Here is a 16,437-nt window from a genome sequence, read left to right as displayed (position 1 = left end):
TGGCAATCTCATCTCTGTTGCTGTGGGGCAGCACAATGGACTTTACAGGGCACTGGAAGTACACATTTTGTGTGCAATTCTGCTGTCCTCATGCAATCAAAATTTCCATTAGCTCTTTAGAAATCAGTAGGGATACTTGCAGCACAAAGATTGCAGGATTGAACTCCTAGTTATCACTTAATACATGTCAGAAATGAAATAAATCTACTTCTGTTCATCCCAGTGGAAGACCTTTAGAAAAAAGCTGAATCCCTGGATAAAACAGGACATCATCAAAACTTTCTCCTTTTCCCTCTCTTTCTCCTCCCTCTCCCTCTTCCTTTTCCTCTTCATCTTCCTCTTCCTTTACATACATTTAAAGGTCAGTTACAGTAGCTAGGTAGGTACAGTAGCATATAGTCGGATGTAAATGTTAATGAATTTTAAGGTGTCTTTATTTTGCAAAAATAAATGCAGCTCTAGTGACTGTATCATATGATCTTTGCATGGTCTTTTGCACCATGAGAAACATTTACTCAGTTGATACAAACAACAAATAACTTACAAGCGAAGTTGAAGTTTCAGTGTTACTTCTTTCCTCTCTGTTATTCGTTGTTACTGTAAAAATGTTGCAGGTCGTTATGATCTAGACACAGTGACGGGCAAATCATAGTTAGAATGAGTTTTCTCAAGTGATTTATGGTGGCCTTTTCATAGTAAGTAGCATTAATTTCTTTCCAATTCTGTGGCTTCTATAGAAAAAAAGTATTACAGAGAAGTGCAGCAGAGGCTTTTTGCCTGGTTAGCAATCCCTGGGCATAGTTCACATTAATGCAGAGGAATGAGCAGCCAACCTGTCACAATTAGCAGGTGCCATACCAATCTCTCTGGAAAAAATTCCATCATTTTTTGTGTGCATTAAAAATATATTTATTGAGCAATACCTGGTTTTAGGTTCAAATGTATTATACAACCAAACAAGGTAGAACTAAAATGAATATACAAATTCAATCAAATATATGCAGTTCAATTTCAAAGAGTACTTTATTTCTGTAAGATTTGTTCTTAGCTCAGTAGTTTAGTACCACTGCCAAATAATACATCAAATACATTTTTCTTTAAATCCTAGCTTAATATACTAGCAGGTGTCTCACTACCATCAGACTCTGCTAGGCAATAACGCTGCAATCCTTCTGAGTGTTCCCTTTAGACTTCTCATGCTAACTGTTTTGCCACCACACTGCAGTTGCTGTTGCTGTGTTTCAAAATGGAACCTCCTTCATGTTAATAGGTGAAGCTAAATTTTACAAGGGGAATAAACTTTTCCATTTAATAATTCTGATCTTTTAATAAGGATTCTCAGCAAAGCAGGATATATTTTAAAGTAGCCTGAAATTTGTCTGAGTAAAAATTTTGCATCTGTTTTAGATGCCTCATTCACATTGGATTCATTGAGTTGCAGTGCAGAAGATTTATTAATTGCAAAATTGTGTTTCTTACGGTGGTTTGAGGTTTGATTCTTTTCTCGTGTTGGAATGAAAATGACAGGGCTGTATTGATTTCAGTTGGGTCACTTCTGATTTACAGTACTGGTCTCTTATCAACAAGAAGCAGGTAGAGTGAGGAAAGCATTCCCATTGACTTAACAATTGCTCTTGCTGCCTCCTTTCTCTCACCAGTTTCTCTTGTGTCTCAGCCTGGATGGCAAGCTCTTCGGGGTGGAGTGGACGTTCTATCTGTATCCTCTAAGTGGATGTTACACTTCCAACACCATGGATTAGATACTCTCAACATTGCCCTAATTCTTCTCCCACTGAATCGATGCTAAAAATCCCATTGACCCATATATTGCCAGAAATGTCAGCTCTGCTGATCTGATTATTGTTAGAGCGTATGAGAGTATTACGAATTACAAAGGAAAATGGACAAAGTAAAATACTATAATTATGTGGCCTATTTAGCATCATTTGCTCTAGAGAAAATTAAGATTTATTTCCATATATGGTTCCAGTATCACTCTTCCTGATTAGTAGTTATAGCTTGTTGTTTGGATATAATGATTTAATCGCACATATGACATGTTGACAGTGGATATTTTCCAGTTGCTGCTGATTGTGAGCATTGTATCACTGTTGTGTATGAAAAAAAATCTAAATATACCCTTTGAAAATAAAGGGCTGGAATTTCAGCTGGTGTACATTGATGGGACTCCACTGATTTCTTTCCCTAGGATTTTATGCATTGACTGAGATAGTATCCCAAAGAGAAGGCAAAACACAGCTGAAGTGAATACTTGCATGATGCTTCTGAAGTATGTTGTACACTTCAGACTTTTTTTAACTTCTTTTTACTTGTGAGTTTGAATGTAGAAGTTATCTAAAAAGTTCCTGATAGAGGACATTTTAAACAGTGCTTTCCTGTGGTACGACAGTAGAATTATTGGGATCATTGGAAGTGTTACTTGTTCCTAAGAATTTTTAATTGCTTAGTGCAGCATCAGATGTGATCATTTTAGTACTAGGTGGGGACTATCTACACTGCAGGCATGGTCTTACGGTTCTTATGTGCTTGCTGTTTTTTGCTGTTATAGCTTAAAATGCTTTTTTAGTTAGGAACACGTTTTAATTCAATAGTAATTTAAAGTATGGGAAGGATATAAATATTGTTGAACCTCTGCTATAACTTACTCATGAAGGTATATTCCACGACTCTATTCTGTAGGTTGGCAGTTTCTGACAAGACTGCCTGGCAGCAGTTTTGGGCACTCTTAGAAAAACTGATGTAGAGGGTGAAGAAGTTGCTGGGCTTACTTGACCTGGAAAAATCTGTTTCCAAGGTTTTTCTTAACTGGCTTTGCAGTACTGCTTTGATAAGTGTCTGATCACAGCTGTTCTTTCAATTTGGAGGTAGCTCTGCGACTTGACTCACTGGTACAAAAGAATTCGGACACAAATAGAGTTAACCCCTATATAATTTGCCTTATGCAATGTTTACCGGGACCAATAAGGTGAATTTACCTACTCCTTTTGTACCCTACTGCTTGTCTGACCCCCCAGTCAGGAGGGTGATCACATCTCTTCCTTAAGGCTCTTTCTCAAGGGTTAGTCTGTTGTACAGCTGAGAAATACTGCAAACCTAGTTGGCTATCTTTCTATTCAGTAGTCTTCCTCTCTTATGCGAATCTTCACTTCTTTGTAGCTTTCTGGTAGTGCTTTACCACTGGTCCTCACTCCCTCTTGTTTGTCACTCACCATTGCAGACATATGCAGTACCTTCCTCCCTCTGACCCTTGCCCAAGCTTTTTTATTTGACTGTTAGGGAATGTCAAGATAACATGCGATAGCAGTTTTGATGTTAGTAGTGTGAAGGCAAGGGGGAAAGAAGGTAGCATGTTATAGTCAGTGAGTCAGCATCTGTCAGATGGTGTCTGGTGGCTTAAGGTTAAGTACACAAATTTCTGGGAAAACAAACATGCTGGATTTGATAGCCAGAGCTTTAGATCCTGATTTCCACCTGAACTAAATGTTTTTATTAGTAGTTCTAAATCTTTGGTGAGATACAGCAGTCATGTATAAAACTGTTCAACAAGAACTTATTGTAGCCTGAAGGGAGGAAGATGTGCACCCAGGAGTAGGAATGAAATACAGAAGAGGGAGGTGGAGGCAAGACTGCTGTTTTCTGAGCCCTGAGAAATGAGGGCTTTCAGAGGAACATAGCCACAATAATTTGATGCCAAAATATTTTGCTACTTTTTCCTCACGCATCTTATATAGTGAAGTTTCCCAGTTATCTTTAGGAGAAAAAGTAAATTATTCAATGTTAATTTGTTTCAGATCTCAGCACCACTCATGTAAGTTGGGAGCTGTTCTTTCAGCCAAACAACCCAACTTCATACAGATAAACTGAAAAAAAGAGTTTGGTCACAGAAAGTGATAATTAAGTTCCTGGTTATAAGTCTCCCCTGGAAGTTAGATACATATTTAGAGACTTATTCCTCCTCTAGACTTGTTTAACCTCTTTGTATTTATCAGTCACTACCTTTTATTAGTTATGAGCATTATCATGTTTGAATGATGGGGTAGTTAATTTTTTTCAAACCAAGGTGCTCAATCCCTAGCAGTACTGAGAGAACTGAGATTGTAAAAGGATAAAAGATTTTTTCCTTTTAAATAATCTAATTTTCTTTAAAAAGTCTAATACAATAAAAGGCCTGCAAGCTTAATCAATATAACATTACTAAAAACGTCTTTCAAAAATCCTTTAGCACTTTTTGCTGTACTCCTATTTCTACTACTGTTCAAACTATCTGCTTCAGTATTCAAGTAGTAAAATAATTTCAAAAACATTGAGCCTTTTAATTTTTTGGGGAGGGATTATGATTACTATTTAACAAAACATTATATTACAATCTAAATCTATTGGGATTTTTTGCAAGATTTTAGGTTTTGGTTGTGTAGTAATTGGACTTTGTTCTCACGCTGTGACAGATTTTGGATTTTTTTTTTTGATTTGATGTTAAAAATTACTAAATTACCTGTCAGAAAACCACATTGTCTGATAAAATATTTTTTATTGGTAGAGGTGAGGGGATCATATTCTGTTATTCTTTTTGACAGAGTGGTTTCATGTTCTAATGCCAAGATGTTAAGAAGAATATTACAAGAGGATACTTGCCGAAAATGTAAAACCAAATGATAATTTTTGTGTGTGCGATTAATTTTCATGTTGAGTGACACTACACTAGGTCTGTGAACTCTCTTTCTACTTTCTTCATGACAAAGAAAAGGTTTAAAAGTGGCATTACAGTGAAGGAGAAAATGGTAGTTGTGGAAGAGTGCTCTTGAGTCTTGGGTTGTTAAAGAGGTTTTCATGCCATCTTTTCTCACACATACTGTAGGGTTATAGCTGAAAGTCAGGAAAATGGCTGAAGCATATCTTCATGCTCCAGCATACTCCAGTTTTGAAGGAACAGCTTTTGTAGGTGATACAGGCTTATGAGTTTATGATGGGAAGCAGCCTTGCAGCCAGATGGTTCTGGGCATATGTGTTTATGAGAGTGGCTTTAAGTCACTCTACCTCCTTTGGAGCTGTGCTGAGCGCAGCTTAGATGCAAGCAGCTGTGTTTTCAGTGTCAGCCTCCTTTTCTGTTCAGTGGCTTGCATCTCTTTTCTGTTAGCTTTGGTTCTTCTCTATTCACTGTAAATGTGAAGGGGTGGCTAATGCTTCTGCCCTGGAGAATTATAGTAAATGAAAACATGTCTTCTGCCTCTTTGCAAGCTACTTAAGACTTAGATATGGGTCCCCAGCAGGAAGAATGGATTATATTCCTGCTTGTTCCATCCTTAGAACAGACAGGAAGGGTACGTATAGATCTTTGGCTTCTATTTTAATAATTCCTGGGATGTATTTGATGCTGATATGTATAAGCCTTTTATCTTCCTTTTTAAGTTGAGTGCCTGTCCACGAAAGATGCTTCAAGAGAGGCTGATAGTTTGGTAATGAAAGTTCAGGCTGGGTCATGATAACCCTAGCTAGCTTTGAAGTCAACAGCTTGGATGGTGGTACCAAAATGTAACTTCGCAGCATAGCTGGGAGTGGTTGGGTCTGGTGTTTTCAGTATAAAACCAAGCTCTGGTATGAGGACATATACGAACAACATGGATCTGTAAAAGCATGAATGGCTTGAGGAGAGTGAAGTGAGGAACAGCAATGCACTGTGTTTTCTAGTGCCAGAACTAGGGAGCAGCAGATGAAACCAGATGACAGGCAGATGTTTGAAATAAGCATCTTCACCCAGCAGATCACTGAAATGGGAAATGTTTTTTTATAAGGTGTTGCAAATGTTAAACATTTATATGGGTTCAGAAAGCAACTGGCCAAATTAACAGACGACAACTATTAAATACAAAGATACTAATCTGCTCAGGATTCCTTATGCCATGGAGTGCTGGATGATGGGAGAGCATATTGGGGAAGTATCACTGCATGCTTGTTCTTCTCTATGCCCTTTCGAGGTGTCTGCTACTGGTTATTGTTGAAAATGGGATACTGGTATATGAGGATGTTTGATGAGAACTGGTTCAGTAACCTTTTGCTGTTGTGCCTGTAGAAAGTGCACTCAGATTTTGGACTGCAATGTAGATTTACTACTGGAAGCATATTTTGCTGCACACTGTCCCTTATGACTGCTTTTTGTGTAGTATGCATTCAATAACACCCCTAGTTTGATGCTATGTATATGGTCTCAATGCAACTTTCAGGAAATAATGAAAAAAAGGATGATTAAGTTGTATGGTCCCAGGACTGTACTAGTATGTTGTGTTTATAATTGTATTTTCTTATTTAATTGTAAATGTTAGGATTCCTTTTGTTTTCCTTTCTGTGATAAACATGTTAGATTGGAGGATAATAAATTTTTAACTGCGTGATGAACCACATCTAAACCTCCCAATCTGTGTACTGGGAGAAGAAAACAAAAGAAAAGGGCAGAAGCATTTGATCTTTTTGCGGTCTTTCTGAATGCAAAATGTAAAAGTCAAATTTAATGTCTAATGGTGGATTGGTAAACAAGATTATTGCTTGGATGGAATAGGTCCTGAAGTCTTCCACTCATTTTATTTTGCTGTGTAACAATTCTGAAAGCAACTCTCAGAACCAATACATGCAGCATTTTCTAGTACAGCTTAGAATGCACATACATATTTGTTGTTATTTATTTACCTTGTCCCACTTTTGTTTATTCCTATTTTAGCTTTTTAATTTGCAATTCAACTTCTTTAGCTTTGAAAGCTATTGAATATTTCACTGTGCCTTAAATGATTCTGTATGAAAGCACAGTGTGCTATAGGTACAGCCTATATAATACTGTCTTTTTTCCAAGTTAGTCTCATGATATTGTTAAGACTCAGCACTGCATTTACAGAGTCAGTGTTCTCATTTAGCCTTCCTAGCCTGTGATTAAATGGGAGTTGCTGCTTGTTGTACTATGAGTTGGCTGACAAAAGCTGAATCTGTCACAGGTGCTACAATTTGTGTATCGGAAAATTTGCTTTCCAAATACTAATTATTCCCAAAGTATCTTACTTCAGACAAAGCACAGATAACAGAGTCAGCAAATTCGTCCCAGTTTTATCATTGTGCTATAAATTAGGGTTTGTCTCCTACCATTGTGTAAAGTGGAGATGGTAGAAATTCAAATGCAGGAGAACCCATTGATTTACAACCTCTGATGTGTTTTTTCATGTAATTCTTCCAATCAGAATGCTTGAAATATATGTTATTCAAATAATGATTGCTGAATTTCACTTCAGTAATTGAATGAGCTGTTGTCTAGGGACATAGGATGTTGGGAAACTAACAGTGTTGTCTCTCCAGATATTGTTAAAAAACGGAAGTGTTTTGTGCCTGAAAAGCACAGACCTAGCCTGGTCATATGCTTAAACTGTTAACTGGGGAAGTTAATTTAATAGCATCATTACTTATCAGGAATTATCTTTCTTGTTGCTGTGGGAGAAGAATGGACCCTCAGTCATTGAAACTGTGGCTGAATAAGTGAAAGCATTCAGTTTATAACCTTCTCAGACTCTGAGTCACATATGTCATGAAAACACACATGTAGGTACCTGTGTGTAAGCATGGAGTTTGGTTCCCGTCACCCCTCTTCCACCCCTCCCTGTCACGGAGAGCCTCTGTGATAACCTGTTACAGCCCTAGTTGACAGTACGATGTATTTTGACATTGAAGTGCCAGGATCTCCCAAGATAAGAGTTTGTAGTTCAGGTAAGTTATTGTTCAGTTAAATCTTTTGTAGCAAATCTAGCTGTCATCTGAGTGAGCAAATTTTTGACTCCAGATGCAGAATGACCTGCTAAAATAGCAACTGGAACTGTGTTTCAGCAGCTTCTCCTTTCATTGCCAAGAATTACCTAGGAGCCCCTTCTGAGATTAGACAAGTATTTTAAACGTATATTCAAAATATTTAGCTTATAGAGTGACTTACACAGAAAAGGAAGAGCATTGAATGCTGTAAAAGAAATCTTTAGGAACAATTTTTTCATTGTAAACTAGATTAAGAAACTGTTTATTTACTCCCTTAAGATGAACATACTTTATATTTCTAGATTTCTGGCAAATGCAAACACTGTGATTTAACTTCTAATAGCAGTGATTCACAGCTCTAGTTGTTTGGCTTGTGTATAGTAATACTGATTTGTATTTTTATTTTATTTCTGTAGGACTATTTAACCATTCACAAGTATGGCAATGCAGCCAGAAATGATCTCTGGAACACATTGTCAAAGGTAAAATGCTTTAATCTGTTGCACTAAGGGAGAAACAGGAATTTATTGTGGTATTTTTCTTGGTGAGGTTAGGAGTGAATAGTGCATATTGAGATCTTTGGAGCCCAGAGCAAATATAAAAATTGATGTAAAGAAATTCCATTTGAGTTAACCTAGTGGCAACATTAAAATATTTTTTTTTGCAGCATTTCTGTTCTTTGTTATGTTAGAATATATTTCCTTGCTTGTGCTGTATCACTGATGTGCAGTAAAAGATGCTTAATGGAATCTGCTATCATTGACTTTAGTGGCAGCACGCTGAGGCCCATAAGCTGTAAAGCACATGAAAGTGCTGAGCTTTGGCATTTGCATCAGGTGTGTCTGTGATTTTGTATGGAGTTATGATTTGTTTGAAGGACAAAACTATTAAAGCTTTAAAGTTTGGTTTAAACAGGTAACTATTTACTGTAACATTTGGCATGATGTAGATAGAGCCTTACAGTTGCTATGTCCATGCTCCCTTCGGTTGCTCTGCCCAAGCTCGGCTTGAGGTTCTAGAGCCTAGTCCTGGGATCTGTAAAGGCAGAGTCTAATCTTCACAAGTGAGCCAAGCATGCCTGAATTCCTTACCTACAGATCTAGTCTGGGTACTCCAGACTAAAGACAGTGTAAGCCAATGCAGAGTACAGTCAGAGAGTTTGGCCACAAGTACCAAATCAAGCCATGTGTAAACATGGTAATCCAGTTGCAACTACCAACACCAAAACTGGGATTCAGCTGCAGGTCAAGACATCTACATTTATCTAAATAAGCATATATATACACATAAACTAGGTGTCCAAGCCTCAAATGTTGTCAATGAGGCCTGGGTTCAGTTGCCTGTTCATAGACATTTAACAACATTTACCTTAGTTTATCTTGCCTGGCTTCCAGCTGCCACATAAATATGCCTGCTGTAGGTCCACCAGTTCTACAAGGATGTGTTGAATATTTTAGGACATCTCATTTGACAGTTCATGAATAGAAACAACTGGAGTCCCAGAAATCTAGGCAATACAGTCAGCAGACCATCAAGAGCAATTCAGTTGACTAGCCACTACGTGATTATTTTAAAATGAACCCAAACCACTGACTGTTGACTAGGGACTTGAGATAGTGCAGATTAGGTGCAGTAGGGTGTTCAAAACATTCAGCTGAGTCTAATCGATTTCACACAAGATCTGTGGGTAAATATGTACCCTTCTGGAGTGTCAGGTCAAGGTCAGATGACATTAGCTACCTGTGTGTGGGCAACCGAACCAAGTCCTATGTCTGTACTGACAGTTAATGAGAATTAAGGCATGTAACGTACAGTCACACTCTTAAATCTGTGTCTTAATCTGAAGTTGAATGCCACTGCAAAAGTCTTTGTTGCTTCTCACCTGCTGTCTTCCTCTGTTAAAGCATGTAGGAGAGTTTTAGGCAATGGGAGGTCAGAGGGATGCACATAATCTTGAAAGAGCAGCAGAACCCACAGCAAATAAAATAGAACAAAAATGAGACTGTATTCTGGTCCATAATCACTGTGGCTATACTGTATGCTCAAGTCTATTGTTAAGGCTAATAATTCCGTTTGCCTCACCTGTAAGCACATTTGTTCCTAATGTATTACAATTGCATCTTCAGTTCTGAAGACTTCTTGCTGGGTTCTGCTTGTATTCATCAGAGGTTGCTTAGTGTGTAATCTAGGACTGTTTGGCAGCTAGGGATATTTCAGTCGCTGAAGAACTAATGATGCCTATCATTCCTCTCATACACACTCTCATCTCCCATGATTCTATAGTACCTATTTTTGTTTCAGATGAAAATCCTCTTGTAAAACAGCATTTTTGTTAACATACAGTATCAGATATGAACACATTAATCCTCTGTGTGTTTTGACAGGTGCAGTTTATGAAGGAGCTGGGGGTACCTTTGTATACATGGCCTCACTTTGGACATGAGAGACAGTATTTTCAAATAACTAGTCATTTGATTTTTCAGAACAGAGAAGCTCTATGCTTGTAGAAAACAAGTCATTTGAATATGCCTTATTGTAGGAACCCTAGATCAGCTAACACTGAGTCATCTTTAACCTTAGCTGATCAAGAATATCTTTTGGAGACAGCCTCCCAATATTTCTGTGGCTCTTGTTAAAACCCTGTAAAGCAAGTTGTTTCTTCTGTTACAATAAAAGTGCATGACTGATGTGGGAAACATGACTTTCTGACTGTCACTCTCCTGTCTGGCAAGATTGCTCAATGTTTGCTTCCAAGATATACAGAGACTGTTGGTTAAATAATGTAGTGTGTGCATACTGGTTGTAAACATGCGTGTGTGCATGTGTGATGGTTATTTAAACCTCTAAAACTAATTATGGTCTCTGGGAGAAAAAAAAAAAAAAAAAAGAGTTTTATATGTTGGATGATGATATTGCTTCAGCATATTGAAACTTTTCTTTTTTCCTGAAGGCTTTAAAAAGGGTTGGAAAATCTGTAAATATCCAAGAAGTAATGGATCAGTGGACACTACAGATGGGTTATCCTGTTATCACTATCTTGGGAAATGAAACTACAGACAGTGTCATAGTGATCTCACAAGAGCGTTTTGTTTATGATAATGATGCTAAACCCAAGGATCCTGCCCTTGGAGACAACAGGTACTTATATTTCTCAATGAATATCTTGCAAGATGCTGTAGTTGTTTAAGTGCTTCATGTATGTATTTTTATGAAGATGGCTTTTTAGAAATCTCTGAGCTTGATAAAGCTTTTAATGTGCCCATTTGCATACTGACAGTTCTCTCTGTGACTATGTGTTATGTCTTGTATCACACATCTGTTTTCTCTCATTTTCTTTTGATTTTGTCATACTCCATGAAGTTATTTGGGATGTGGTTGGAAGGTCTGATACTTCTTTTTGAGTAATTCTTTGGAGAGGACTACTCCATGCTCATACATTGACTGGGCAGATGTAACCATGTGTCAGATAAATACCTCTCTTGACTTGAGAAGCAGTCAAGAGCTGATCTGGACCTCTGTATGAGGCAGGGGGTTCCAGCTGTTCCATTTTTGAAGCCAGCTGAACTGGTCCTGTAGGGACTGTTACGTTGGCTGAAATCAACAGCCACTTATGCATCTCTGCCCCTACCCTTTTTACACTTCTTAAGTTGTTTTGTTCCTCCTCCCAGCTGACTCCACATACTTCCTTCACCCCAGAGACAAGCTGACATGCCTGGCTGATGCTGAGGAATCCTCACATCTCATTGCTTAAAGCAGTTTTAGCATCATATTTTAAAGCAAATAATATAGAGCTGGTGCTAGAGAATTACAAGATAGCCTTAGAAGCATCTGTGTTCACCTATTCATGCTCAGCAGGAAAGAGTGCACACTGTCAACCTTGAGTATTCTGTGTTGCTCCAGTAGATTTAAATTATTTAAAGGTAAAATTTAATACCAAAGTTCGATTGATACATCTGGAATTTACAGAATATTCCTATTGAGGAAGGCCTAAAACTATAGTTACATTTGTTGGGAAATCTTTAGGAGTTCGTTGCCCTTTTTTAGAATATGAATATTATTGAACTCAAACATGACACAGAATAAATAGTTGTTTTTCTGGCTGTATTGGAACAATGTAGCAGAGTATTAAGCATCTGTTTTAAGTTCTGGGCTAAAATGAGTTCCTTTGTGAAAAAGAGATAAAACAAGTGAATATGGACTTTTACAAGTGTTCATGACTCACAGTTCAGTGCACCATTAGGTTGATTCTCCCTTATTCATTTGAAAATTTCTTTTGTGTAAGTGTATATACATGTAATGTAATGTGAGTAGATTTTGCTATTCAGAAAAACAGAGATTAAAACAGAAGTCAAGCCTTTTAAGTATTCTAGAGACTCTCTTAAATAGATTTGCTAGGTACTCAGAATTGATTGTAGTAACTGCTGCTGTAATTCATGAGTAAAGGCTACTGGCTGTGTAAGTGTTTTGTAAGGTGGAATATCAGGGGTGATGTGGTGGGTTGACCCCAGCTGGATGGCAGGTGCCCACCAAAGCTGCTCTATCACACCCCCTCCTCAGCTGGACACGGGAGAGAAATATAACAAAAGGCTCATGGCTCAAGATAAAGACAGGGAGAGATCACTCACCAATTACTGTCATGGGCAAAACAGACTCAGCTTGGGAAAAGTCACCTAATTTATTGCAAATCAAATCAGAGTAGGGTAATGAGAAATAAAACACCTTTCCCCCACCACTCCCTTCTTCCCAGGCTTAACTTTACTCCTGATTTCTCTACCTCCTCACACCGAGTGACAGAGGGCGATGGGGAATGGGGGTTGCGGTCAGTTCATCACATGTTGTCTCTGTGCTACTTCCTCCTCAGGGGGAGGACTCCTCACATTCTTCCCCTGCTCCTGCATGGGGTCCCTCTCATGGGAGACAGTCCTCCACGAACTTCTCCAATGTGAGTCCTTCCCACGGTCTGCAGTTCTTCATGAACTGCTCCAGCGTGGGTCCCTTCTATGGGGCTCAGTCCTTTATGAACAGACTGCTCCAGCGCGGGTCCCCTGCAAGGTCACAAGTCCTGCCATTAAACCTGCTCCAGCCTGGGCTCCTCTCTCCACGGGGCCACAGGTCCTGCCAGGAGCCTGTGCCAGCGTGGGCTTCCCATGGGGTCACAACCTCCTTTGGAACGTCCCTCTGCTCTGGTGTGGGGTCCTCCATGGGCTGCAGGTGGAGATCTGCTCCACCATGGACCTCCATGGGCTGCAGGGGGATATCCTCCTTCACCATGGTCTTCATCACGGGCTGCAGGGGAATCTCTGCTCCAGCGCCTGGAGTGCCTCCTCCTCCTCCTTCACTGACTTTGGTGTCTGCAGAGTTGTTGCTCTCACGTATTCTCATTCCCCTCATCTGGTTGCAATTGCAGTTGTGCAGTTTTTTCCCCACTTCTTAAATATGTTATCCCAGAGGTGCTGCCACTGTTGCTGTTGGGCTCAGCCTTGGCCAGCTGTGGGTCTGTCTTGGAGCTGGCCAGCATTGGCTCTGTTGGACATAGGGGAACCTCCTGGCAGCTTCTCACAGAAGCCACCCTTGCAGCCCCCCCGCTACCAAAACCTGGCCATGCAAACCCAATACAGATGGAAGTTAGGCTTAGTTTTATTTTCATATGTGAGATTAATTCAGAACTCAAACTGTCTTGTGGTATGTAGAAGGCTAGTGTTCTACACCAGCAGGGCAAGCTATACTGGGTTTCTTAGGAGATTTTGTCTACAGATTTTATCACAATTATAGTTTATAAACATTGGAAATAAGATTTAATCAGCATGAGCCCTGCCAGGAATTTACTGTCCTAACAGGCAGTAAAGTACATATTATGTCTACGTTCTTTGGCACGTCTCTTTCCTTTTTTCTTCCCTCTTTGGATTTGTTTTTTCTGTGTGTCCATGTTCTTTTAACCACAAATGGGAAGGAAACCCATTCCCCGAGGAAGGCGTTACGTATGGGATGTTTACTCCACTCAGTTTAGATGATGGAGCTAATTTGGTACTTTCCAGTTGAAGTTATTTGAAAGTCATGTTATGTAAGTATAAATATCAAAGAACAGGAACCATATACACTTAGCAAAAAGTGAAACTTACCTATGCCGTTCACCTTTCAAAAATCATCCTTGAACTTACATTAAAGTTCTGTGGCTTATTTACATATCAGTGTTTAGAGTGTTATAACACTCTAGACATTGGTGCCCTGCCCACAGGGAGATGTGCCTTGGTATGCATGATGGCTCTGTATGATTAAATGTCCTTTCATACCACCAATTTAAGTAAAAAACAAGATTGACATACTGAAAATAAATTTAATGTCTCTGCCATCATCTTTTTCAGGTTGTGGGGTTTATTTTGTTTTTTTCTTGTTGTTGTTTGTTTGTTTGTTTGTTTGTTTGTTTGTTTTTGTCTTTTTTTTTTTTTTTTTTCCATTGGAAAAGTCACCATTGCTTCAATTGTTGTGAAAGTAGTAGACAGGAAAAATCACATCAATGTTATGTCATTTGATGATACATTACCTTGGGTTTTAACATTTCAAGAGCTGAAGTCTGTGTGACATGATTCAAAGGGAACAGTTTTTGTACAAGTACACAGAGAAGGGTGATAACTGCGATGGAAACAGCATGTTGACAGATGCTCAGCACTATTGCAAAATGCAGTGTTCTGGCTGGTTCTGCCCTGGCTTTGGTCAGGAAGTTGGCAAGGGTTTACTGGTGTTCTGAGGGGCCTGATAGCACAAGTAGATGTGGGAGGCACAGAGGTGTATATATATACACATATATAACGTCAGCCTGCAGGCTTTGGGGGTGTTACGTATTAGTGGCCTAATTCACAGTCCAATAAAGTCAGTGCTCATCTCTCCTGTGTGACCCATGAATTAGGTGTTGGACACATGGCTCCTTGGGGAACCACAATAGGCACTGTAAATAATGGGAAGCAAATGGTATTTATGCTGCATTTGAGACCATGCTCTTGCAGGGCAGGCAACATTGGCTTCCTTAGGGTAGTTTATCTATGGATTAATCGTGATGATAATTTTAACCACCATAAAGAGTAGAGCTGCACAAAACACAGAAAAATGTACAGGTCCAGGCCTTTCCAGGAGTTTATCATCTAAACAGACAACACGATATGCACTGGAAGACTCGGGGGAAGGCTCTTAAAGCATCCATCTGCCATATAGTCTTTAGTTATCCAGAGGTGGGGCTGTAGTTTGGCAGGGCACAGCAATAAATGTCAGTTCTATTGCCTTCAAAGTGATAAGGAGTTTAAACTTCTGCTTCAGACCTTCTCTAGGCAAATTTAACTTTGCCTTCCTTTAGAAAGAGTCACTTCAGAGTAGGTCTTTTAGATGTATCTGCTGCATAAGAAATGTAAATAGAGGCAGCTGAATATTTCAGAACCATTCTAATTTTATGAAATGTCTGTGCTCTGTGCTATGTATTTATGCAGCAATTAACTGTTAAAAATTAAATGTGAAGCAGCATATTTACTTTTTCTCTCTGAAATCATATAGAGGAATATAGAAGCAGCAAGCAGATTTTTCTAAGTGATAAATGGTAAAGGTGAAAATTGGTGATAACTTTGGCAGTGGCTTACTCCTAGTTCTCCCCAGTCTGTTACTGTAAGCATCTTTAATTCTAGTGCACAAGAGGATGATTACTTATAGTTGATTTTCACATCTCATGTACAGTTGGACTCTTTATTCTCCTTTTTCCATTCTAACTGCAGAAAAATGTGTTTCAAGGGACATACATATATAAACTGTGATTTATTTGTGTGCATAAAATTGACTGTATGGCATGCAAACTCTAACATTTGGCCTGAAATTATAGAAGTTACGCAATTTCACATCTTTGCAAACTGAACATAGATTTTACTTGACACACCTTCACATGATCCAGAGTTCTCATTTTGTGAGAGAATAAAACTAACAATGACAGACACTGTTTCTAGGAACACTATTCCTCAGAAGGCCCAAAATCACTGGCTGTGATTTGAATGTCAAAGCCTGTGGTTGGTACAATGTTTCAGTAGCAACTTCAGCATATCCAAGCAAAAGTTTTAAACTCTTGTAATAACTGTATAATTCATATTCTTTCCCCAAATAACAGTCCTTTACTTACGTGTATGTTCAATCCTGGACTCCTGTATACCCTTGTGAAAACAGATTATGCCCTTACATTATAAGGCTACAGGGGAGGAGGTGATATTCCATCTGACAGGGTTCAGTGGGTTTCCCTGCTGACAGAGAAAATGATGATTTTAAGGCACCAGTCTCATCCATCATTACAAGAATGGCTCACAGATATGACAAGAAATCTTATGAAAAATAATATGTGGTCTAGACAATAAACTGATCAATTTTGATGAAATCCATAAACATTTTATATACCATATGGAAGAGCAGACCAAAGCTTTCTGTTTATGGGTGTAAGTTTCGCCTTTTAAAAATACACTGAACTTGTCTCTTCAAAAGTGGAGAAATAACCTTTCCAATGTTATCAAAATAATTAAGTTCATGTTGCTGAGGTAATACTCACTTGTACAGTGTTCTTATCGTGCACACAGTTTCTGTAGCTAATCTCTGCTTGTTCATGATAATATCCTAAAGGGA

The 16,437-nt window shown here is 38.7% G+C and overlaps 1 protein-coding gene across 1 annotated transcript in view; it reads left to right on the top strand.

Moving 5' to 3' along the window:
- The window catches only part of TRHDE (thyrotropin releasing hormone degrading enzyme), a 211,814-nt gene that overhangs the window by 129,996 nt on the left and 65,381 nt on the right, over positions 1 to 16,437 (top strand). Inside the window, exons 8-9 of the mRNA XM_042792960.1 lie at positions 8,214 to 8,279; positions 10,748 to 10,935. Coding sequence (XP_042648894.1) covers positions 8,214 to 8,279; positions 10,748 to 10,935 — 254 coding nt within the window. The remainder of the gene's footprint in view (positions 1 to 8,213; positions 8,280 to 10,747; positions 10,936 to 16,437) is intronic.

Source organism: Tyto alba, unplaced genomic scaffold (assembly GCF_018691265.1).
Source record: "Tyto alba isolate M040663 unplaced genomic scaffold, T.alba_DEE_v4.0 Super-Scaffold_2, whole genome shotgun sequence".
NCBI lineage: Eukaryota > Metazoa > Chordata > Aves > Strigiformes > Tytonidae > Tyto > Tyto alba.
This window is presented reverse-complemented; position numbering and strand designations above follow the sequence as displayed.